This window comes from Phocoena phocoena, chromosome 1 (assembly GCF_963924675.1).
Source record: "Phocoena phocoena chromosome 1, mPhoPho1.1, whole genome shotgun sequence".
In the NCBI taxonomy this organism is placed as follows: Eukaryota; Metazoa; Chordata; class Mammalia; order Artiodactyla; family Phocoenidae; genus Phocoena; species Phocoena phocoena.
Window position 1 is genome coordinate 126,810,719 of NC_089219.1, and position 24,880 is coordinate 126,835,598.

Here is a 24,880-nt window from a genome sequence, read left to right on the forward strand (position 1 = left end):
AGTCCGCCTGCCAACGCAGGGGACACGGGTTCGTGTCCCGGTCCGGGAAGATCCCACATGCCGCGGAGCGGCTGGGCCCGCGAGCCATGGCCGCTGAGCCTGCGCGTCCGGAGCTTGCGCATCCGGAGCCTATGCTCCGCAACGAGAGAGGCCGCAACGGTAAGAGGCCCGCGGACCTCAAAATAAATAAATAAAAACTAACAAACTAGGTAACATTTTTTTTAAAAACTGTATTTAAGTGCAAAATTGCATGTTACTGACTAAGCTCGCAGTAGGACGCCAGGAAGGGGAGTTTGTCACAGGTTGGACTAGTTAAGGACTTGTTATGAAAACAGTGGTAAGGGTGGGGGATGCCCGAGATGAATCATAAAGAGTAGATAGAATCTAGGTGGATACGTAAGAGGATTTGGGGGTGAGGAAGGACCCGCAATAACAAAAACGCGACATTAAAACCCAAATCCAAAAAGAAAAACCCAACAGTGCAGGCTATCTTTCTCATCTCTCGTTTTGCTTGGTGGTCATGAGCTGCTCCGTGTGGAAGTCAGGCAACTGAGAAGGGGAGATGGCTGAAGAAGGTGGGAGCCTGGGGCAGTTAAATAGGATGGCCTACCATTTATAGAAGCTGGGGCTGCAGTGCAAACAGGACTTTTCCTAGTTGGAGCAGATCCCCATTACTCTGCTGGAGCTGGAAAGCAAGGGTAACATCAATTTTATAAACTTTCTATAGGAATATGTCTCCACAGTACACTGGAGGGCTGGGGAGGTAAAATGTGATCTGTAACAAAACTGAGCCTGTAGTTGCATATGTATCAAATTTTCGCTATATTTCAAAGTATATGTCATCAGGTACAGCTCAGAATTGAAGCTGGAAGCCAGAGTTGAGAAAGAGAGTGAAATTGGCATATTTATGTTCCACAGTAATCCTTTTCCCATGGTCTTGTTTGTCCATGGAAAAAAGAATAAAATACTGAGCTATAAAACCCACAACTGCACACTGAAACTTGCGGGGGTAGGGGTGATGGGGCAAAATGGAAACAGAAGGAGCAGCTGGTCGTATTGAAAACTTTTCAGATGTACTGAAATAGACACACTTCATCTTCAGTGTAGAAGATGCCACCAGGCAAAACTTTGCATGGAGGGGGATTCGAAGGATCCAGTGACACTTCAGTTTCCCAAGAATTTTCTTTCACAGCAGGTTGTTTAATACGGCTCATCCATGCTGAATGATAAACAAGAGAAAATAAATTAAACTCAGGAGCCTAAAAATTGCAAAAATTTAAGTGTTGGTAGTAAAGGTAAATGGTCACTAAAGGTCAGAAGAGTAAAGGAACTCTTTCAGATGAGTTACAAGATGCAGGACATTCACTAAGGCACAGGAATGAGAAGAAAAGCCTAAAGCAACGCTTCTCACCCTTTCAGGTGCTTACCACCTAGACACGGTGTTGAAACACAGACCCTGATTCAGGTCTGGGTGGGCCTGAGATTCTGCATTTCTAACAAGCTCCCTGGTAGTGCTTAAGTGGCTAGTCCTCAGAACACACTGAGAGAAATTTTGGCGGTACAGGCTTTGTCTTCAGATCTAATAAATATGAAGGGCATTTTGATAGATTTTGAACAGTGGAAAGTCAGAAAAGTAAAATAAGACGTATTTAAATGGAAAGAGAAATTAGAGAACATCAAAACTCGTGAAAGGTACGGTACTAGGTTCTGCACGCCTGATTCTGGTGGGATATGATTTAAGGAGATGATGACAAATTTAGTTTTGTGAAAAGAAAAATGACACTTGTGTGTGTAAAACAATTCATTCTTGGAGAGAACAAGGGAGAACCAAGTAGGGTATGTCTGAATAACACCTTTCAAAGGGAGAACCAGATTCTGACACTCTGCTGTCATGGTGAACTGCCAGGGTAAACCACAGTTCAGCAGCTGCAAGCGTGCTTGCCAATTACCGAGATAAAAATGTTTCTGAAAACAAAATTTCATATAAACCTCCTCTCTGAGGTTGGCATTGTATCTTCCTGTGTATCTTGGGTGTAGCTTCTACCCAGGCAGAATTTAGACTCTAGAAACCAAATGAGGTGATAAACAGAACCAGTTTGCAGAAGAGTCAAAATAACCCAGCAAGAATTGAAACCACAAATGCACTAGGAGTCAGTTATTTGCCAACCAAATGCTAATAGGAATCAGCACAAAGGACTATGAGTGTTAGCTCAAGGGCTTAAAAAAAACTGATACATGGTGTTGAGTGTGAGAGTGTTCATTTTACCTTTGGCTCGTTTTAGAAACACACCCTACTTCTTCCACTCCACCCTTCCTCAGTGCCACCACACAATGGTTTCAGTGCAAAAAAATTACAATACTGGAGGAGGAGGGTATCTGTGACTTACACCTTCAACCTGGGTTCTAGAAGCATAAACGTTAAGAACATGATCTTTGGATCTAGATGGATGCAAATCTCAGCTTTGCCATTTATTCAGTGACCTCAGGTGGTTAATTAAGTTCATCGTTCCTTCACCTTCCAATGGAAATATTAATAGTACCTACATCCACAGGCTTGTAGGCAATCTTTAATGATTTAAGACGTGCAAGACACTCAGAACAGTGCACGGCATGGAATTAATGTTTGATAAATGTTTGTTACTATTGTAACTAACTCTGTCACTAGCTCAGGCACTATAGGAAAGTTATTTAATTAGCTCAATTATCAAGAGAGTTTGAATGCCAAGGTCCGTTCCAGAACTAAAATTCTATGATTCTATGGTCACTTTGGCCAATAAATTTGAAGTATCCCAAGGCAGCTGGGCAAATAATTCTTCTTTGCCACGTCCTTCTAGAATGTCTGGTGAAGTGTGCAAAACCTGTGTTGATGGGGCAAGGCTTCCCTTCCAACTTCTGTTCACAGCTCCTCAATACACCATGGGCTTTAGGTAGTTCTACTAACTGGCCCCTGAATGTTTTCAGAGTCCCAGTACCATACCATTTACATCATTTCCCTCTTCCAGACTGCCTTCCCTGCTTCTGTCCATACACCTAAATCCTACCCATCCTTAAAAAACCAACCCAGGTTCCATCTTCTTTGTAAGGTTTTCTGCGGTCACCAAACATCTTCTGAAGCAGTCTGGACTTCAGTACAGAACTCATTGACCATTATCATATTCTGCCTTTATTTTTCTGAAGTGTTTTTTCTATATTTCTGTCTTAACTTCCCAACTAGATAATAATCTCCCTGAGGTCTGGCACAAGGATTTACTTCTCTTGGTGTCTCAGTCAAGCTTAACATTTTCCCAACAAAAAGGTGTTAATAAACAGCTATTGATTGGTTCATTGTAAAAATCAGTGAACCATTAAACTTAATATGGCAATTAGCTTAATATGGTACTTAATCCTAATGCTCTTCCTGCCAGCATCTCTTCCTGTCGCCCAAGGACATCTGAAAAATTGATCTGCTTCCATCTAGTGGCAATTAAAACACAGGTGGTTCCTGTGGCCAGAACACAGCTCTGGGTAGATTGTGCCAGAAAAGACTTTCACTCAGTGGGTGTGAGCATGAAAGAAATCTTTATATCTTGTGGATTTCCTGCCCACAGAGATAGGGAGTTCAGCCTAGAGAAGAGTCAGGGACCCCATCTACACTATCTAATGGAAGATAGGGCAATAAAAGAACATAGAATAAAAGAAACTTCACTGACCCTATGTCCTCATCCAGTTACCCCTCCTGACTCTTTCATCTCCTTCCAGCCAAGTTTTATGAAAAAGATAATGTATACGTTCTGCCTCTGTGTTCTCCTCCCCACTGATTCCTCAACCCCTGGCTACAGGACTTCTGTCATGACCTCAGCATTGAAAACAATTTCCCTACTGATACCCTTATTATATCCAGTGGATCGTGGCAGTATTTGAAATAGTTTCCATTTCCCTTTTTCCTTAGGATCATGACCCCGTACTCTCCTCATTTTCCTTCTACATCTCTGGGAACATCTTCCCATTCACCTTTACCTTAGCTGACTTCTTTGATATTGACCTTCCTTTGGCTCCTACCCTCTCTCCCACATCCTCTTCCATTCTCACCCTGCACATACTCCCTGGGTGATTGTACCTGCTCCTGAGATACAATTACCTCCTATAATGTGAGAACCTCCAAATCCATTTCTTCTGCCCCAAGGTAGCCCTTTTGCTACAGACAGAATCAACAGATTATGGTTGAACCACAGACACCTAAATTTTAACAGGTACAAAACTGAACCCATGACTGCCACCTCCAAAACTTCTCATTCTTTCGTGTTCCCTTCTCAGTAAATAATACAGTAGAGATGGTAACCATCTACCAGTACCTACATCAGAACCATGGCAACTTACTTGATTCTTCTCCCTCTCTCTTAGCCAATTAATAATCATATTCAGTTGATTCTACCACCAGTTATCTCATGAACTCATCCTCATTGCTATTGCCCTAGACAGACATCATCGGCTTTAAGCTAATAACTTCAAATACCTCCAAAACAGTTCTTTGCCCCCAGAGTCATTCATCTCCCATGTTTGCATACTTTTATGCAGAGTGATCCTCCCAAGATGCAAATTTCAGCATGACATTCACCTGCTTCAACCCCTGTTACTAATACCCCAAAGACCTCAAGATTAAGTCTATACTCCTTCATATGGCTTATAAGTTACTTTATAATTGTCCTCTGTTGCCTTCTGTCTCTCCAGTTTTTCTTTTGTACTTTAAACTACAGCTCACTAAACTACTAAGGACTTGTCAGTAACAATCTGTGGTTGGTAGGATGGTTGTCTGAACAAGAAACCAACCTCCTCAGGCACCATCTTGCTTCATTTCCTCCAGCATTTGGAAAGGTACCCAGTTGTCTAGCTGGGTAGTCTGTCACCAAAGTCTCATCTCCATCGTTCGCTTGACTTATACTTTCCTTCTTAATATTTCAAAGCAAGTCACTAAACCCTGAAACTGAGAAGTGTTTTGCTATCTTCATTTCTGCCCGGTAGGCCTTGTATTTTCACATGTATGTGTTTCTGCAACTGAAGAAATCTGAGGTTCAAGACCAAGCGAAAAAACTTCCCCCTCTTTGGGGGAAGCTGCAAGTAGAATTCAGGCTCCTCACCTTTCCCGCATTTCTGAAGGTCAATGCCTATCAGAGGTCATTTGCCATCTTGTGCTAGGTGCTGAGGTCCTGGTGTCTGGAATTATACCTTTTTCGTAGAGCCTGGGATTCATTAGTTTTTCAATAAATCCTTGTTGACTTGAATGTTTCCTGAATACTGTATTTAGCCTTGCCCCCCATGTTCAGCCAGAATAAGAAGAAATAAACCATAATGCTTCCAATCCTCAAAGAAAATTCAGAAGCAATCAGAAAGAACTGTCTTTACATAAACTACCCCTTCTTAATAGGGCATTACTTGTTCATTCATTCATTCAGCTCCTCTAGCACTAAAAAAACCTGACAGCTTTTAAGGAAGGTTAGTAGACTTATTACTTTATCTGGAAATTTCATTTGGATGAGACCCCATGTAAATAACTAATAAGGAGCTGATGTGTCTAGCTATAACAGGAAGTATTAAGATACTTAATACTTACCCCCTGTAAGCAGAGGGTAGAGAAGGCATCAACAGATATCGAAACTTCTTGCTGATAAAACTTACCTTCTCCGAGACTTTTTGCCTAAAAATAGGAGAGAAAAATGGCATCAGAAAAAGGAGACAATTTCAATTTTTTTATACTTAGAGAGAAGGGAGATTCCCTCTCTCAAAACTGTTTCTTGAAGTGTACTTTGTATTTGTTAGGTGGACCGCATGGTGTCTAAGGGGATTTGAGGTACTGTCTTAATGTTCTAATTCGAACAGTGGTAGAACAGACTCATTCATGCAGATGCTTCTCAGAGCACCGTTTCATCCACTGTGCTGCTCATAAAGACAGAAAAGTCCAGCCCGAGCTATCCGATGATAAGGCCCCATGTACCCATTCTTGTGTTTACACATCCCGATCTGCCATCTCATCCTACCTGCAGATTCTTCCCTAAGAGATTCAGCTGCTAATACTGTAAGAATATGTGTCATTACACTTCACGCCATCTTCTCTGTGAAAATCCACAAGAGAAATTACACTCAGGTCTCAGTGGTAGGAGCTACATGCCTCATCTGGGTAACCACTGTATTCTTATTTTACAAACACAGTGAGTATCATCACTGGTTATGTTTCCTTCTTTGACTGGCTACAAGGAAACTCAGCCAGATCTGAAACCCTCTTCTATCCTAACTTTACCCCTGGCTCTGACTTGTTTTTGGTATTCTAAATTTGGGCCTTATTTTTCTTACTTTTAAGCTAATTTTAATTTGCTGTGTTGAATGCATTTGGTAAACTCTCTTACATTCTTTTTGAAAAAAGCAGACTATAAATAAGTAGATGAATGAACTGCAGGGCTAGGCTCCAGAGGAAATAAAAGCAAAAAATGCTTTTTGAGGAGAAAAAAAATCACTGGGAGGCAATATATTTCTGTGTCTATAAACTAGAGCTCTAGATCATCCAGTCTGGGTCCAGGTCCTTTTTTGCCAACTGTAGTGTGTCTTTGAATAGCTACTTATTCTCTCTAAGCTACCATTTCTTCATCTGTGAAAGGGTCATGATAATTATATTTTCCTCACTGAGTTGATAAAATGTATTCAAAGTATTTAGGCCAGGGCCTAGAGCATAGACAGTGCTCAATTCTTGTTTTAAACCTTTAAAATGTTAGAAATTACTACTTTAATTTTTTCTTCCAAAATTTAGCCAGCTGGTGACATGAGCCAAAAGCACTTGAGCAGGGAGAATTAAATCTGAATGAATTTCAGGTTCCATTCATTTTCATATGAATATATTTTTGTTTTAGGAACAATGAAACACATACATGAGCAAGAATCTGTTCCTATTGAGAAAGTTTCTTTTTCAAGAAAAAGGGAACTAAGGGGCCCGTGTTCAGTTTTGTGCCCTGTTCTCACCCTGTGTGTTGGTTCAGGTAAACAATTCTTCTGAGGGTCAAAAAATAGAGCCTTATTAATCTGAAGACCAGTGGTTTTAGGGAGCATATCTGGATGGGAGTCTGATCTCTGACTCCGGCCACTGCTGATATGGAATTTTAGAGATTTGGCCTAAAACATCATTGCTTCAGTTTCCTCATTTACTGAACAGGGCCAGTAATGATGCCCAATCAGAGAATGATGGTGCTAGGAGAAAAAAAATATTTCTAGACAAGCCCATGCACAGGGAAGCATGTTTCTGGAGCCCACCCTTATTCTTTTCTCCGAAAAAAGGAGCTGAAGTCTGGGTATTAAGACAACTGGGGCAGGGGCCAAAGTACAGGTTCAGAAGATCCATCTGAGGACAGGACAAGGGTCAAGAGTCTGGTCATTTCATTGGCTTCTGTGCTCTAAATATTTGCTTGTCCCCTTTTTCCAGCTTTTGGAACACCAAAAGCCTATAAAGTTATCGGATTGATGAATACTGTATACATGCAGATTTATTGTATTAGAAAAGCTCTAGGGGTTTAGCCTGGGAACCTATCCATCATTTCTAATAATTGTCTCTATAGGAAAAATATTCTTCGTGTTTCAAAGAACTAACTTACAACTAAAAGTTTTAGAAGGCAAAGTCACTTGAAAGTTGGAGCTATCAGAAGATGTTTCACAAATGAAGACTATTTAGTGTGAGATTAAAGATACCCTGACTTTCCTACAAAGTCAGTGATCTTTTGGGGCTTCTGTTCTCTTGTGCTCTTTGTTGGCATAATTGTAACTAGCCTAACTGCCCGTTTTCTGTTTCCTGTTTGCCCCACACTGATTCCCCAAGTAGGGGCATGCAGTTTTCAAGTTATCAGTTTGAGATCTTGTACAGAAATGACTCCAAGGTAAAAAAAATTGCAAAACAACCCCACTGCTTTTCTCACCACTGCTTATAGTACAGCCTTAGGCAGCATCCCACCTCCTGCACCCCACCACTAAATACACATGACTTCAATTCTATGCTTTTTATTCTACTAACATTTATTAAAAGATTTTGGAATTTGGGAATATCTCCTTACTAAGGTGACTCCCAGCCCCAAAGTCTTTAATGGTTACTTAGATAATAGCCCTCTTATCCCAGAGGGTGGAGTGTAAATTACCCACTCTATTCTACACCCCCTCACTTCTGCCAAGGTCACTCAAGGCAGGAGGAAAGAAAGAATGATTGGGGGCAGTCTTTAAGTCTCAATGGAAAGGGCGATCAACGGTGGGAGAAAAATCTCATTCTTTTTTTGCCTTACTGCCATATTTAAGTAAATAGCATAGTACTCTAAGACAATGGGATCTAATCTTAGCAGAAGTTCCAAGAGCAGGAGCAGAGACATTTTAACTGCTCAGGGCTCTTACTTTACAGTTACTGAAGTTCTTGCACATCAATAACACCCCCGTCCATTGTGTTTCTGGAGTTATAAAACTAATCTAGTACCCTTTCTGTGTTTCTGAGTTATAAAACTAATCTAGTACCCTTAGTCTTAAATGTGGACCGAAAGATCAGGTCATAGCAGAAGACCATTAGGGATTGGTAGATAATATTCCGGCAATTGCCAGTAGGAATGGGTGGTGGGGCAGCCTTTACATACCATTCATGGAATAGAATACATACTAATTAATTTGATGGAACTGAAATTACAATGGCCCCACAGAGGCAACACAGAGCAGTTGTTTTGAGGTCATTGATGGCCCCTGAACTTGAAGCAAGGTTATCTTTAAAGCTGCCTAATATCCATACATGTCATAATCTTGAATGTTTCTGTCTGATGACTTTGGCCAAATGTGGCAGCACATACCCAAGGCCTGCCTGACTGTGGGCCTGTAACTGGCAGGTTTGTCCCGCTTGAGGGTTTGGACACACTCAGGAGGGAGGTGAGGGCAGTGATGCTGTTGTTCTTCTCCAGTGGTGTTTCATCTACTATTCCAAGCAGCAGATACTAGTTTCTTGAGGCAGCCCTCCTTAATTCCCCTTCTTCTCTAGTCCAGAGTGGATGGAAAGCATGAGTATGGGGTACATTTGGTTAAAGCTGTAACCTTGGTGAATAGACACTGGGGAGAAAATGTGGGGATTTCCCTAAGGGACAATACAACTCCCACATGTCAGGAACCAGACAGGTATCATCTGACTCTTGACAAGGCTAGGTATTTGGGAGAAGTGCTTTGAAAACCTTATGGGACATTAGATTCACTTCCTAGTGGAATTGCACTGAAATCAAAACCATGTAGGCTCTTATAGGACAAGATCACATATCCCTTTTTTTTTTTTTAGAATTAAATAATAGCAAAGAACAATTACAATTTCTTATTTGTCTGTTAACACCCTAGCAAGGGTGTTGGCAAGGTACCTTGAAGACAGTAGGCATTTTTAGAAGATTTGTCAGAATGAAAAGCAAAAATCAACCAACTTGTTTTGATGAAAGTGTGTTCTGGGCCGCTTCACACATCTCCAGGGACTGATGTCTATAGAACCCAGAGCTTGGTATCCTGCTTTAGCTGAGGCTCTCATACTTAATTTCCTGTGGGTTTCTATGTTTTTTTCCACTTTAAAGTTGTATTATTTTTGTATGAAGGTAAACTCACATACCTTTTTTTAATCTCCTTGCCAGCCAAATGATAAATGCCAACCCAGAGAATGTGGTAACCATGACTGCCACCGGAATGAAGAGGGGGTTATAGTCACCCTCCTTGATTGTTGAGAAATTCCTGTCCACTTCTGCAAGAGAAATTAGTAAGGCATGTAGCATGAGGCCACAAGCATTATTTCCTTAGTGCCTTCTCATGACATTAAACTTTCTTCCTTGTTACATCTTCTAATAATTGTCCATTTGATGCTATTTGACAGATGAGGAAATCAGTATGGGAAAGCCCATGATGAGTCTATAGCAGAGAAAAGACTAGACCAGCTTTTCTAGCTCAACGCCTATAGAATCTCAACCCACAGATTTGTGATTCATGGAATTCCTGGGAGATGTACCTAAATATTTTGGCAAAAAGTGGTCATCATTGTATTTAGCTCCATGGCCTTGTTCAATGGTTGGGACTCAAACACAGAGAAGAGCTAAAAAGTTAAGTACAACTTCAGGAAAAATAAAAGCCAGTGACCTAAACCAGGCAACTTATCAATAAAAGGAATCTGTTCTCTGTCCTGGCTATTGTAAATAGAGCTGCAAAGGGGATATATGTATATGTATAGCTGATTCACTTTTTTATAAAGCAGAAACTAACACACCATTGTAAAGCAATTATACTCCAATAAAGATGTTAAAGAAAAAAAGGAATCTATTAATGCTTTGAAGCAGCTGTGCAAACATATGCACATGCTGTTACATGCCAAGGACCTGCACTAATGTGTCTTTCAAATGATGTAGTCCTGGGCTTCCCTGGTGGCACGTGGTTGAGAGTCCGCCTGCCGATGCAGGGGACGTGGGTTCGTACCCCGGTCCGGGAGGATCCCACGTGCTGCGGAGTGGCTGGGCCTGTGGGCCATGGCCGCTGAGCCTGCGTGTCCGGAGCCTATGCTCCGCAATGGGAGAGCCACAGCAATGAGAGGCCCGCATACCACACACACACACACAAAAAAAGATGTAGTCCTACCATTTCCCTCACAAATAAGTAAAAGGATACATCTATATATCCTCTTATAAGTATGAACTAAGTTCATGTGGGGACCTTTACTGAAAAAATACTGATATGAAAAAAACCTCTCTTCTGATACCACCAATTGAAGAAACTTACTTTTGCATATTGGCACAGCATCTGACTGTCCCTTATTCTTCATATTACTTTGATGAACCCTTTCAAGGTGCTTCCATCCCCACACCCAAATGTATAGTGGAAAGGAGGTGCAAGTTCCCAGAGGATCCAAACAGAGCACACCTATGAACTGCATGAGGATGAGGAAACAGACACTAGTCCAGCCTTAAAAGGAAATGCCCCATAAACCTGATGTACAATCCTCCCCTAAAGACCCCATGCCATGTCCCCAGTTCCCTACCCCACTTCCTGGCCCCGAGCCACAGAGAGATCAGCTTCTACAAATCCTACCATTTAAAGACTTCTGTCATTGGTATAGATAGTCTCCGGAGCAAACATGGGTAGCTATTCTTTCACATGCTAATTTAACGTGGATTAATTGAGCATCTATTGCCAGGTGCTGTGTCAGGTGGAGGATATATAGAGATGAGGAAGACACATCCTCTTATGCACAGACAGATTTGGGAGGCATCAGATTAGTGATAATTGAAAAGTATCCATTACTTTGGGAATTAAGTGGTCATTGGCGACTTTTGTAGAGACATTTTAGTAGACTAACAGAGAAGTGAGATTGTAGTGGAATCGAAAAATGGATAAGAAATAAGTCAGTATAGACAGTGAGTTTAGATGTTAAGGGCTAAGATAGGAGGAGTTGAGAATTGGCTAAAAAAAAAAGGGGAAATCACTGTCATTGAAGAAAGAGGCAAGAGCAGCTAATTTATGGTAAATTAATGTGTACAAATTTTTTTTAAGCGACATACATTTAGCAAAATAAACTTAAAAGTTTAATCTATCTTTCCCCACCATCTGCTTGTCAATAAGCTACCTCTTTAAGTCTTTAATATATTGGGGCAAACTTACTTTGACATATTGGACTAGGGCTGGACCAATTTCCAGATGATCCACAAACAGTTTTCTTTTCCCCAATTAACTCAGCTCCTTCTGAGCAGCTGAAGGTACACGTGGAGGTAAAGCCAAAGTCGACCAGGAGGTGACTACAGTCCATGGTTCCAAAATCGGGTGCTGTTAGAGGCTCACACTGAATCACTTCAGTGAAAAAGAAAAAATCAGTATTTCTAAGCAGAGACCCTCCCATGACAAATAGTTTTTAGGCAAACTGCCTAACTCAACTGTGGAACCATTGACATGAATCTAACATTTCTAATTTCTAGAAATTACTTCTGATGATGCTTCCAGAGTTTATTTTCTTGAGAATGATGGAGAGTGGTGAGTCAGAGGTGAAGCCAGGAGAACACAGAAAGCCCTGGGTGGGCAGGGGAGCATTGGGGAAAGGAGGGGAGGGCTGGCTCTTTCAGATTACTGCCCCAGCCCTGGTAACTCTCCGTCTGCTGGAAGTGCCATGCTATGTGGCCTTGGCCTCAAGAGCTCTTATGGTGCATTATCAATGAATGTAGAGAATTTCCACCCTTTCACCTCTTCTAAAGTCTACCCAAGCAGTTGTGAAAAACATCCCCATTCTGTGAAGCAAGTCCCTCAACTTTTATAAAATTCAACAGGTTGGTCAATTAGTTCTATGATTTCAAAAAATGATTTGGATAGTTCTTTTGAGAATTCAGCCACTTAAACTAGTGAGTCAAAAGCATAAACGTAGAAAATGTAACCAAAACTTCGCAAGTTTAGACACCACCAGTTTTTCCCCTAAAGGGATAATCTTCTTGACAGTAAAAAAGAAAAAACCAAAAAACACCATATTTCAAATGAAAAAAAAAAAATCAAGAGATTGTGTTTTTGTTTTTCACAGAATTTGCTATTCTCCTGAGAGTTCATGGAGGAGGAAATCTAAAAAATGATTTTAAGAATAAACCAAATAAAACAATCAAAAAAGACCTCTAGCCCCCCCACTCCCAAAAAGGAAATTGCTTGCTGTTAAGTAGGACACCATATAAAATAGGTGTTATTGAAAGGAGAGAACAACAAAAATTCAACTGCAGTTCAGCAAGACTGATTATTTATGCCATAGCAATGAGAAAATAAAAATAAAATAAAAATGCAGTATAGGGCTTCCCTGGTGGCGCAGTGGTTTAGAGTCTGCCTGCCAATGCAGGGGACACGGGTTCGAGCCCTGGTCTGGGAAGATCCCACATGCCACGGAGCGACTGGGCCCGTGAGCCACAATTACTGAGCCTGAGCGTCTGGAGCCTGTGCTCCACAACAAGAGAGGCCGCGATAATGAGAGGCCCGTGCACCCCGATGAAGAGTGACCCCTGCTTGCCACAACTAGAGAAAGCCCTCGCACAGAAACGAAGACCCAACACAGCCATAAATAAATTAATTTTAAAAATATACAGTATAACCACACTGTATTGCTGAAAATTATATATATGTTCTGTGACATAGTCTCAGAGGTATTTGGTTGTTATTTTTTGTTTGTGGTTTTTCTTTTTAATTAGTAACAATAACCTCTTTGAAAATCATCACAGTATAATCTAAGTTAGGTTAAATTATGCTTCAAAAGAGGATACAGACTTCTTAGCAAGACTCTACTACATTTGCTCAGTCTATAAACACAGGATTGCCATGACAACTCTCTAGTCTGAACAGTTAGTTACTCACCTCGACATGTTGGCTTTGGAGATGACCAGTTTCCAAATGGTCCACAAGTGGTTTCTTCAATCCCAACTATGTCTGCTCCCTCAAAGCAGTTGAAGGCACACTGTGATGTGAAGCTGAAGTTTCCCAAAGGGTGAATACAGGCCATGGTACCCAGCTCTGGGGCCTCCAAAGGCTCACACTGAGTCACTTCAATAAGAAAAAAAAAAAACACTGGGCAGTGTTCCAGGGACCTGATGACTGGGTTTGAATCTTAGCTCTGATACTTGATAAACAAGTGCCTTTAAGCACGGTGACTTAACCCCTCCAGCTTAGCTTCTTTACCTCTAAAAGAGGGATAATGATAATTGTATTGACTTCCTAAAGTTGGTGTGGGAATTAAATAATTTAATGCAAGTCAAGGACTTAGAGCCTGGCTCATAGGAAGCTTTAATTAAACATTAACTAATCTTATTATCTTTGGCATTACCTGGGGAGAGAGCTTTTAAATGTAGATAGGTTTAAGTGGGAATGACCAGCTCAGTTTGGAAATAACTGTCACATCAAAGCCCCTGAGTATACTAGACTGTTGAAAGTAGGAAGTTCGGAGAAAGACTGAGTGTCCATAACTGGTCTTCTTTAAAAGGGGAGAAGATAAAAGCTTTAGGAAGTGTCTTAGCCTGGATTCTGTCTTCCCCATCTCTAGCTCAGTTCCAGAACTTTAGTTCTTTTGATTTTTCCAGTCCTCTCCAGAAAGTATGTCTACTTCCTCGCCTGATTGGTGGCATAATAGATCAAATTAAGACTTGGAATTCAATCTTCACATTTTAGGCCCTGCCATATCATTTAGGCAAATATTGCAACTCTTGTGTCTTATTCCTTATCAAATTTAAACCATCATTTTAAACTTCTTCTTGAGAGTTCAATGAAGAATGAATTCAAGAAATTAGAAGAATTTTAATATTTTCCATATACAGTACAAGTCCAAATGAAAGTAAATTATGTTGTCCCATACAGTTCATGCCCACAAGCAAGTGCCTAGTCTCAATCTTACAGATGCAGTGATAAATAAGATGCTGACTGATCTCAAGTTGCTGTCAGTCTCCTGGGGAATACAGACAAGAAAATTGATGACTTCAACAAATGTGGGATAAATAAGAAAGAAATATATGGAGCTATTGGAACACAGAACAGGGTTGCTTAGCCTGTCTTGGCATCCAAAGAAAGCTTCCTGAAAGAAATAGTCCCTGAACTATTATCTTCCAGGTAAACAGGTGTGTTAGTCATGTGCAAAATGAGAAAGCCCTGAGCAATTCAATGATTGATATACAAAGCAATATGGTAAGTGTGGAGAACTACAAGCATTTTGATGTTACTAAAAGGAAAGAGGAGGCAAGGGATGATGTGAGATGAGATTAGGGAGAAAGATAGGAGCTAAGACAAAACGCCTTTATCTTTTTTCATTGGTTTAATGAGTATCTACTATATATCAAGCATTACTCTATGCCTTGAGGAGTTTAGATTTTATTCTGTAGGACAAATGGTAGGTAGAAATTAAAGGGTGGATGGTCACGTATGTGTGATGTTTACTTGGTATTTAAAATTGATCAGATTGTCTATAGTATGAATAATATATTTGAGAGGAGCTAATTTAAAGATGTGGAACTCAGCTCAGAAATAACTGCAATAATCTAAGAGGAAGATAATGAAGGCAATAATGTAGAGTTAATAAGTAGAAGACAAATTGGAGAAATAGTAAATTAGAAAAATGAGTAGTAACCTTCCAAGACTGAAGCAGGAAGAAATAGAAAATATGAACAGACCAGTCACAAGCACTGAAATTGAAACTGTGATTAAAAACCTTCCAACAAACAAAAGCCCAGGACCAGATGGCTTCACAGGCGAATGCTATCAAACATTTAGAGAACAGCTAACACCTATCCTTCTCAAACTCTTCCAAAATATAGCAGAGGGAGGAACACTCCAAACTCATTCTATGAGGCCACAATCACCCTGATACCAAAACCAGACAAAGATGTCACAAAGAAAGAAAACTACAGGCCAATATCACTGAGGAACATAGATGCAAAAATCCCAAACAAAATACTAGCAAACAGAATCCAATAGCACATTAAAAAGATCATACACCATGATCGAGTGGGGCTTATCCCAGGAATGCAAGGATTCTTCAATATACGCAAATCAATCAATGTGATACACCATATTAACAAATTGAAGAATAAAAAACATATGAGCATCTCAGATGCAGAAAAAGCTTTTGACAAAATTCAACACCCATTTATGATAAAATCCCTCCAGAAAGTAGGCATAGAGGGAACTTACCTCAACATAATAAAGGCCATGTATGACAAACCCACAGCCAACATCATCTTCAATGGTGATAAACTGAAGCCATTTCCACTAAGATCAGGAACAAGACAAGGTTGCCCACTCTCACCACTATTATTCAACATTGTTTTGGAAGTTTTAGCCACAGCAATCAGAGAAGAAAAAGAAATAAAAGGAATCCAAATCAGAACAGAAGAAGTAAAACTGTCACTGTTTGCAGATGACATGATACTATACATAGAGAATCCTAAAGATGCTACCAGAAAACTACTAGAGCTAATCAATGAATTTGGTAAAGTAGCAGGATACAAAATTAATGCACAGAAATCTCTTGCATTTCTATACACTAATGACGAAATTTCTGAAAGTGAAATTAAGGAAACACTCCCATTTATCATTGCAACAAAAAAATAAAATACCTAGGAATAAACCTACCTAAGGAGACAAAAGACCTGTATGCAGAAAACTATAAGACACTGATGAAAGAAATTAAAGATGATACAAACAGATGGAGAGATATACCACGTTCTTGGATTGGAAGAATCAATGTTGTGAAAATGACTATACTACCCAAAGCAATCTACAAATTGATTGCAATCTCTATCAAACTACCAATGATATTTTTCACAGAACTAGAACAAAAAATTTCACAATTTGTATGGAAACACAAAAGACCACAAATAGTCAAAGCAATCTTAAGAAAGAAAAACGGAGCTGGAGGAATCAGGCTCCCAGGCTTCAGACTATACTACAAAGCTACAGTAACCAAGACAGTATGGTACTGGCACAAAAACAGAAATATTGATCAATTGAACAGGATAGAAAGCCCAGAGATAAACCGACGCACATATGGTCACCTTATTTTTTTTTTTTTTTTTTTTTTGCGGTACGTGGGCCTCTCACTGTTGTGGCCTCTCCCGTTGCAGAGCACAGGCTCCGGACGCGCAGGCTCAGCGGCCATGGCTCATGGGCCCAGCCGCTCCGCAGCATGTGGGATCCTCCCGGACTGGGGCAAAAACCCATGTCCCTGTGTTGGCAGGCGGACTCTCAACCACTGCGCCACCAGGGAAGCCCAAGTCACCTTATTTTTGATAAAGGAGGCAAGAATATACAATGGAGAAAAGACAGCCTCTTCAATAAGTGGTGCTGGGAAAACTGGACAGCTACATGTAAAAGAATGAAATTAGAACACTCCCTAACACCATACACAAAAGTAAACTCAAAATGGATTAAAGACCTAAATGTAAGACCAGATACTATCAAACTCTTAGAGGAAAACATATGCAGAACACTCTATGACATAAATCACAGCAAGATCCTTTTTGACCCACCTCCTAGAGAAATGGAAATAAAAACAAAAATCAACAAATGAGACCTAATGAAACTTCAAAGCTTTTGCACAGCAAAAGAAACCATAAACGAGACAAAAAGACAACCCTCAGAATGGGAGAAAATATTTTCAAATGAAGCAACTGACAAAGGATTAATCTCCAAAATTCACAAGCAGTTCATGCAGCTCAATATCAAAAAAACAAACAACCCAATCTGAAAATGGGCACAAGACCTAAACAGACATTTCTCTAAAGAAGATACACAGATTGCCAACAAGCACATGAAGGAATGCTCAACATCACTAATCATTAGAGAAATACAAATCAAAACTACAATGAGGTATCACCTCACACGAGTCAGAATGGCCATCATCAAAAAATCTACAAACAATAAATTCTGGAGAGGGTGTGGGGAAAAGGGAACCCTCTTACACTGTTGGTGGGAATGTAAATTGATACAGCCACTATGGAGAACAGTATGGAGGTTCCTTAAAAAACTAAAAATAGAACTACCATACGATCCAGCAATCCCACTACTGGGCATATACCCTGAGAAAACCATAATTCAAAAAGGGTCATGTACCACAATTTTCACTGCAGCTGTATTTACAATAGCCAGGACATGGAAGCAACCTAAGTGTCCTCCGACAGATGATTGGATAAAGAAGATGTGGCACATATATACAATGGAATATTACTCAGCCATAAAAAGAAACGAAATTGAGTTATTTGTAGTGGGGTGGATGGACCTAGAGTCTGTCATACAGAATGAAGTAAGTCAGAAAGAGAAAAACAAATACCGTATGCTAACACATATATATGGAATCTAAAAAAAAAAAGGTCATGAAGAACCTAGGGGCAGTGCGGGAATAAAGATGCAGACCTACTAGAGAATGGAGTTGAGGACACGGGGAGGGGGAAGGGTAAGCTGGGACAAAGTGAGAGAGTGGCATGTACATATATACACTACCAAATGTAAAACCGATAGCTAGTGGGAAGCAGCCACATAGCACAGGGAGATCAGTTCGGTGCTTTGTGACCACCTAGAGGGGTGGGATAGGGAGGGTGGGAGGGAGGCTCAAGAGGGAGGCGATATGGGGATATATGTGTATGTATAGCAGATTCACTTTGTTATAAAGCAGAAACTAACACACCATTGTTAAGATTATACTCCAATAAAGGTGTTTTTTAAAAAAAAGAGTAGTGTGTTACTTTGCATAACTGTAGGGGGAGGTGAGAGAGTTTTTTACCAGAGTACCCATATAAATCGTGGAACCACACACTGAGATAAGGAATACAAAAAGGAAAGCTGGCTGGGGACAATTGAATTTTCAGTCTTTCGGGCATCCCAAATGTTATGCTTAGCATATTTGGAGTTCAGGCTGGATACATATTTGTCAGTCCAAAGTTCACATAGATTTGTGAGTCCACATAAGTTGCTAGGTTTGACCAAAGGGGGCACATAAAGTCAGAAGAGCAATGGACAAAAGATGGAAGATGAGACATAACAATAAGTGTATGAGCTTGGATAAGTGACCATGAAGAAACCCAAGGAGAAATGATCGTAGGTAGAAAGAAAACCAGGAAAGACTGATATGATGGAGACCAAGACAAAAACAGAGTAAAATGTTCAAAAAGGAGTGAAATGGGCATGCCAATGACATAAGAATTTTTTAAAATTTAGAAATCGAGTGAAAGTAAAGTATTGGTAGAAGTCATGGCTCAGGGATTGACTGAAATGAGTCAGATCTGTTCCAGTTGGTTGATCATTTACATGTTATTTTGGCTTTAATTCTTTATCTATTCATCGCAAACCCTGCTTTTTTTTTCTTATTATAATTTTCTATTTTATGCACCAGATACTTCAAACATAGTTTTGAAACTCAACCAATACCAATTGAAGGACGTGAAGTTTCTTTCAGTAGTGAGTTGACTAGGTCAAAGACTCCATGTCTTTGAATCTACGTATTCTTTCCTTTCTGTTCCTACCACTGTGACTCTGATTGACTTCAATAGGCCCCTGATGATGCTCTCCAGCTTCTCTCTTTCTGTTCAATCCATCTTATGTACCGCTTCTACGGTAATGGCCCTAAATGAAGGGGTTTAGTTGCTAAGTGGCCTCTCACTGTCAAATAAAGGGCAGATTCCTTCATTAGGCAGCTTTCAGTCTCCACAGGTTTACTCCAGCGTATCTGGCTTTCCATCACATTAAATTATAAGCATGTATAATTTACACTAGTTAACTGTAAATCCTTTAAGGTCAGGATCTGTAATAGATTTGTCCTTGTACCCCCTGAAATGCCAGCCCAAGTAAATGCGTTGGATTTATTATTATATTTTCCAACAGATACTGTATATCATGATGTGAACTTTTCTTGTTGGCCTTGCCCTGTCATGATCTTGAGGATGATGTGAAAAAGCAAGATTACCTTCTGCGTAACTCACCCTCCTGATGATAAATGCTATTGTTTCTTTCAGTTTCAGAGTTCTAATGAATCCAGTAAGCTTACTTGATTATGAATTCCTACCAAGCCTGATTCATTATTGGAATCCTTACAGCTTTAATCCCAAAGCAATATTCTTTGTAACACTCAAAAAGACTTTTTGAGAAGTGAAGTGAAACTTCATGCTGACTTATGAAATCTTTACGGAAAGGTAACAATATTGTGCAAGCATAGCCTACTGATCAAAACTTCTCATTTCTCAGAATGGCTAATATCATTTTCCTTCAACCAACTTTCATAAACTACAATACTTTACATACGAAGAAACAAAGGAACAAAAGTGGCTTACCGAACTGACACTGGGGCCCGTAGTGCCCCAAATCACAGTTGCAGGTGTAATTATTGATGATTTCCATACATTGTCCATGGCCGCTGCATGACAAGGGTTGACAAGAAGCTTTAAGGGGGTGAGAAATTATATTAAGATGAATACTCTTTTAGTACTCCTAGTCATTTCTTTAAACATAGATAACTTTGGGGCTGTGACTACTTTAATAAACAGGAAAACTTTATTTGTATATTAATAGCATTTTTTGCATAAAAATCATATGCTAAAATTTTTATTTATGTAATATACTTGTGATACAGCCATAGACATTTTTTTAAGAATGAATTTACTAATGCTAATACTCTATAACATTTGAGGGAACTTACTGACATACATTGAAACTCTTGAAATTTCTTTGATTTTAAGGTAGTAAGTGTATTAAACTATGGCCTGACCCCAATCGTTTCCGAAGTATGTTTGGCAATCCCTTTCTTTATAGAAAGTACTGAATAGATATTAGAAAATCTGAACTTGCTACATTACTAGAGAGTCCAATTTACAAGACACCAAATGAACTATGTTTCACTGTTAAAAATGACCTGGAAAAAATGCTGATTGCTTTGGAACTGTCATCATGGTCTCTACAGAAGTTTTCATATACCACAGATAATGAAACACTGCAAAGTTTCATTATATAGAATTATATAAGATTAGACCAAGAAGGAAACATGGCACCAAGCCGCCTACTTTACGAGGAGGAAATAGGTGACATGAGCCTCAGCTCTTGGCTGGTTCCATCTCTCTGCTTCCACTTCCTTGCCTTATTATCAGCAACACTGATTGTCTAGCTCTTCCTCCTTACTTTCCACATATATTTATCATCTTGATGTAAAAGTGATTCAGGGGTATAGATTTTGGATATAGGGATGAGCCTCCCACACCAAAAATGCTCAGAAGTGACGTGACTCATGCTTATTTAGAGGACTGGACTTATTTCAGAATGTCCTGGCAACTTCTCTGCTCCCCCAGGTTTCCATGGGGTTAGTGCTGTCATTCTCAGAGAAGCAGTCTGCTCACTCCTACCTGTGTAGCAGAGGGCTGTCTTTGCTTTGTGGCAGGCGTCGTCATTCCATTTCCCTGCGTCTTTTGCCCTCTTGATGTAGATCTCCACACAGTCTTCTTTACTCTTCTTGTTGTTGGGCTCCCCATGGCCCCAGTTCTCCGCTTCTTCGGTGAGAGATTTGTTGGTCCCTACCCAGGTCCATGCCCCTCCTACCTTCCGGATTCCTATCCAGTAGTATTTAGGACTGAAGGGAAGCGTCTTGTTCAGGTACTCAATCTCCCCTTTGTTTTGTATGGCAACTAAATCCGTGTAATTTTTTCTGCAGAACATTCTAGCCTTTTCCCAGGTCATGGGTCTTTTAGAATAATGGTAAGTCCAGCAATCGGTTCCATGATGTGCGAAGAAATCTGAAAGACATCAGTGTGAACTATGTAGCCTCGTGGTTATAGCTGAAAAGAGCCCAGAACTAATCCAGGCTGAGCCTGCCAGAGACAAGGAAGCTGACACCTCAAGAGGGTAAGTTACCCTCTTGAGGTGATGGAATTAGTCATTTGCCGATTTGAAGAGTAGAACCTAGAACCTCTAGCCCTAATCACTTTTCACCATGATATAGAATACTTTTGCTCATAACTCTATTTTAGATGAATTTGGTGGCTTTTTAGATTTATTTTCATAAAACAGTTTTTTCTCAAAATTCTTTCAAGTAAAATTTAACCACCATTTTTTAGAAATCCATATTTCTTTATCTTAGCAGTTGTCAATCATTTAAAGTTAATTTAAGTGTAATATCATATAGCCCTAAAATTTACTGTCCACTCTTTTATTTTGGGATAATTTCCTAAAGGCCAATATTTGTGTTTCTAAGGGAGAAGTAAAATAAGAACAGGAATAATGGCATACTTTTAAGTAATCTCTTTTATATCAAAAAGATAATGTTTCACCATAGGAAGAGCTTCTTCTGGGGAAAGCACACAGCCCAAGCCTTATATATCTAACTACATAATAAAAAGAACAATTGAAAAAACCAAATGATGTAGGATTATGAAATTGATTTAGATTATGTTATGCACACAGAGATACTCAACTGTTGGTGTATAATAATCATAAGGGTGCTTCAAATATGAGGGCTTTGAAGAAACCAAAACAAACACATAATTACACAATGATACCATAATAATATATGCCATTCTAAGCATGGTATGATCTATGTGAAGCACTATTATACCATAAGGTAAAGGTTTTCACAGCCATCACCATTTGTTGAGTTTTCACTGTGTAGGGAAAATACTACGGAGAAATACCAAAGAAAACACAGATCCAATTTTTATACTTTCCTAAGGATTCTGAGCAAGGAATAACACATGCAAAGAAAACATAATTAATCTTGATCAACTTAAACATATCAAAAATGTACAGAGAACTGGGAGACAGTTATGATTAATGAGTAAAGACTGTCATAAAATAAACCCTGCAGCAAAGGGTGGGGCAAGGTTAGGAGTTTTCCGGGGAAGTGAGAGGAAGAAAAGGGATGTTTGTAGAAAGGGTAGCTATCTACCTAATAATTTTACCTGTGAATATGTACACCCAGTGGACATTTACCAAAATATGAACATAACTTTTTAAAAAAGCTTAGTAATATATAAATATCATAACATACCACAACAGAGCACAGTCCAGACCCACAGCTCAAAAACATTCCATAAGCTCCTCTGAGCACTCTGGCATTTCCATGGAAATATCTGCAAATAAAATACAAAATTATACTCAGACTTATGCTCTAAATCACAATTTTATAGCAACTTGAGGAGATGCCTACAACTTTCTCAAAGTTCAAAGTATAACACTTACGCCTACTAAACCTGTCTGAGGCAAGAGATTTCTCAGACATGGGTGAAAAAGTAGAATTAAATTTGCCTCAAAACTGATGCAGAGTTGATGTTATTGTTTTTTCATATTTTAGCCTCAAGTCGCTGTTTGTTACTGTTCTGATTTTTTCTACATTTTAGTAATTTTTTTGTATCTACTTATCTGCTGAGCTGTCAGATGAAACTATTTGATATTTAGTATGTGTATTTTTAAAGTGTTCTTTGGTCTTTAATGAACTATTGATGTCTAGATTTAATGTCAAAATCTCACACTTGACTATGATGGGTCAATGCTTCAAATACGTAAAAGAATTGGGTAACCAAAAAGACACTACTAAAAAAAAGGAGTTCATTTATTTTTCAACTAGAGAGAAACACATTTTGAGCAACTCAAATGACAAAAGCACAAATTTTCTTCACACCTTAACACCATCTTTTCTGAAGTGTATCAATTCTCAGGTAGCGCCAATGTTTAGTCACAAGAGTGCTAATTTCAACCAGATAGTAGTACTTCTTCAAGAACCTCACCAGAGACAAGTCAAGGAGAAGAAATCAGCACAACTGAGAAGAGAGATTCTAGGAGCACTTTTTAAATTAAACACAGCATTTTTAGTTTTGGCTTTTTTAAAACCAAATAGGAAATGAGTTGCTTCTTTTCCTTTGCCACCTGCCTCTGCATCCCAAGAAGAGGTTCTATCTGAGCATCTGGAAATCTTTTAGGCTGAAAAGCTTACCATGGCTTTGCTCCGTCCTTCTATAGTTCTTCTGTAGCACTTCAGCCTCTGCGCTCAGTACCAGAGGTCTCTGGGTCCTTGCCCAAGGATGGGTGTGCAGGGAGATTGCACTCACTGTCCCCAGAAAGACTTACTTTCTTTTATTTCTCTAACCAAGGTTCACATCCTCCCCCTCCCCTGATCCCTCCCCTTCCCCCACCTCTTCTGTTCCTCTTTCCCCACCCCTTTCCTAGTCTGGTCTCTAACACCTACCCTGAGAAAAAAAGAGCTGCTGACCAAGGACATTATTGCTAGATTCTCCCTTCTTCCTTCACTATTTCCTTCCTCACTTCCTTCCTCCCTCCCTTCATTCTTTCCATCCTTCCAATCTCCTCCTTCTCCTCCTCCCCTTCTTTTTCTTCCTCTTCTCCCTCTCCTTCTTCTTCTCCTCCTCCCCTTCTTTTTCTTCCTCTTCTCCCTCTCCTTCTCCTCCTCCTCCTTCTCCTCCTCCTCCTTCTTCTTTCTCTCCTCCTCCTCCTCCTCCTCCTTCTTCTCCTTCTTCTTCTTCTTCTTCTTCTTCTTCTTCTTCTTCTTCTTCTTCTTCTTCTTCTTCTTCTTCTTCTTCCTCTTCTTCTTCTTCTCCTCTCTATCTCTGTCTGTCTCTGTCTCTCTCCTTTCTTTTTATAAACATTAGACTAACTCCTGGTTATCCATGGTAGAGGGCCCCTGATAATTGCAAGCACCACACAATCAAAACATTATTTTGAGAGACACAGATGTAGAGAACAAATGTATGGACATCAAGGGGGGAGAGTGGGGAGGGGGTGGTGGTGGTGTGATGAATTGGGAGATTGGGATTGACATGTATACACTAATATGTATAAAATAGATAACTAATAACCTGCTGTATAAAAAACAAATTAAATTTTTAAAAAAGAAAGAATGGGAAAAAAACATTATTTCAGACAAATTTATAGTGTGTTAAACTTCAGTAGAGCTAACCCAAAAGACTGGATTAATTTCAGCTTTCTCCTCCCTCTTTCCTTGCTCACCCTCTAGTGGACATTCTTGTTAATGGCACCTCCTAAAAGTGAGTCCTGAAGGGAGCAAAGCAGCTCTAGCTTTTTGCCCTAGCAGGTTTCAGGGCCTACAGGTACATTTACATTTCTGGAGGCTAAGATGTAAAGGAGATAGTCTGCATATAAAATTAGGACCTGTATGATGGAGGGTAATAGAAAGAAAGACTCACTGACAATCAGATTAGCATTTTTAAAAAGAATAACAATAGCTGTAGAGCTCAACACTCCATATTTATTACCTTATTTAACCTTTATAAAGCTTAAATATTACTGCTTCCCAGTGCATACCATTATTATCCCCATTTTTAAAAGTCTCGGAGAGGTTAAGAAAGTTGCCTTAGTCACAGAGCTAGTAAGAGACACGGCTGGG

General features: G+C 39.7%; 1 protein-coding gene across 1 annotated transcript; it reads right to left on the bottom strand.

The window, feature by feature from the left end:
- Positions 1 to 798: 798 nt before the first annotated feature.
- On the bottom strand, positions 799 to 23,586 carry SELL (selectin L). Its single transcript, XM_065876231.1, has 9 exons — positions 23,453 to 23,586; positions 22,511 to 22,592; positions 20,874 to 21,260; positions 19,812 to 19,919; positions 13,363 to 13,548; positions 11,650 to 11,835; positions 9,620 to 9,748; positions 5,653 to 5,671; positions 799 to 1,219 (listed from the first exon to the last, which is right to left on the bottom strand). The coding sequence occupies exons 1-9, from the start codon at positions 23,453 to 23,455 to the stop codon at positions 1,201 to 1,203; spliced, it is 1,119 nt and encodes a 372-aa protein (XP_065732303.1). The 5' UTR covers positions 23,456 to 23,586; the 3' UTR covers positions 799 to 1,200.
- Between the last annotated feature and the right edge of the window lie 1,294 nt (positions 23,587 to 24,880).

Bases quoted from the DNA above. Each gene is read 5' to 3' on its own strand.
- SELL (XM_065876231.1), bottom strand. The intron at 21,261-22,510 runs GTATGTTATGAT...GATGTCTTTCAG, and splicing joins CTGGACTGTGCTCTGTTGTG to ATTTCTTCGCACATCATGGA. The intron at 11,836-13,362 runs GTGAGTAACTAA...TTTTCACTGAAG, and splicing joins TCCAAAGCCAACATGTCGAG to TGATTCAGTGTGAGCCTCTA.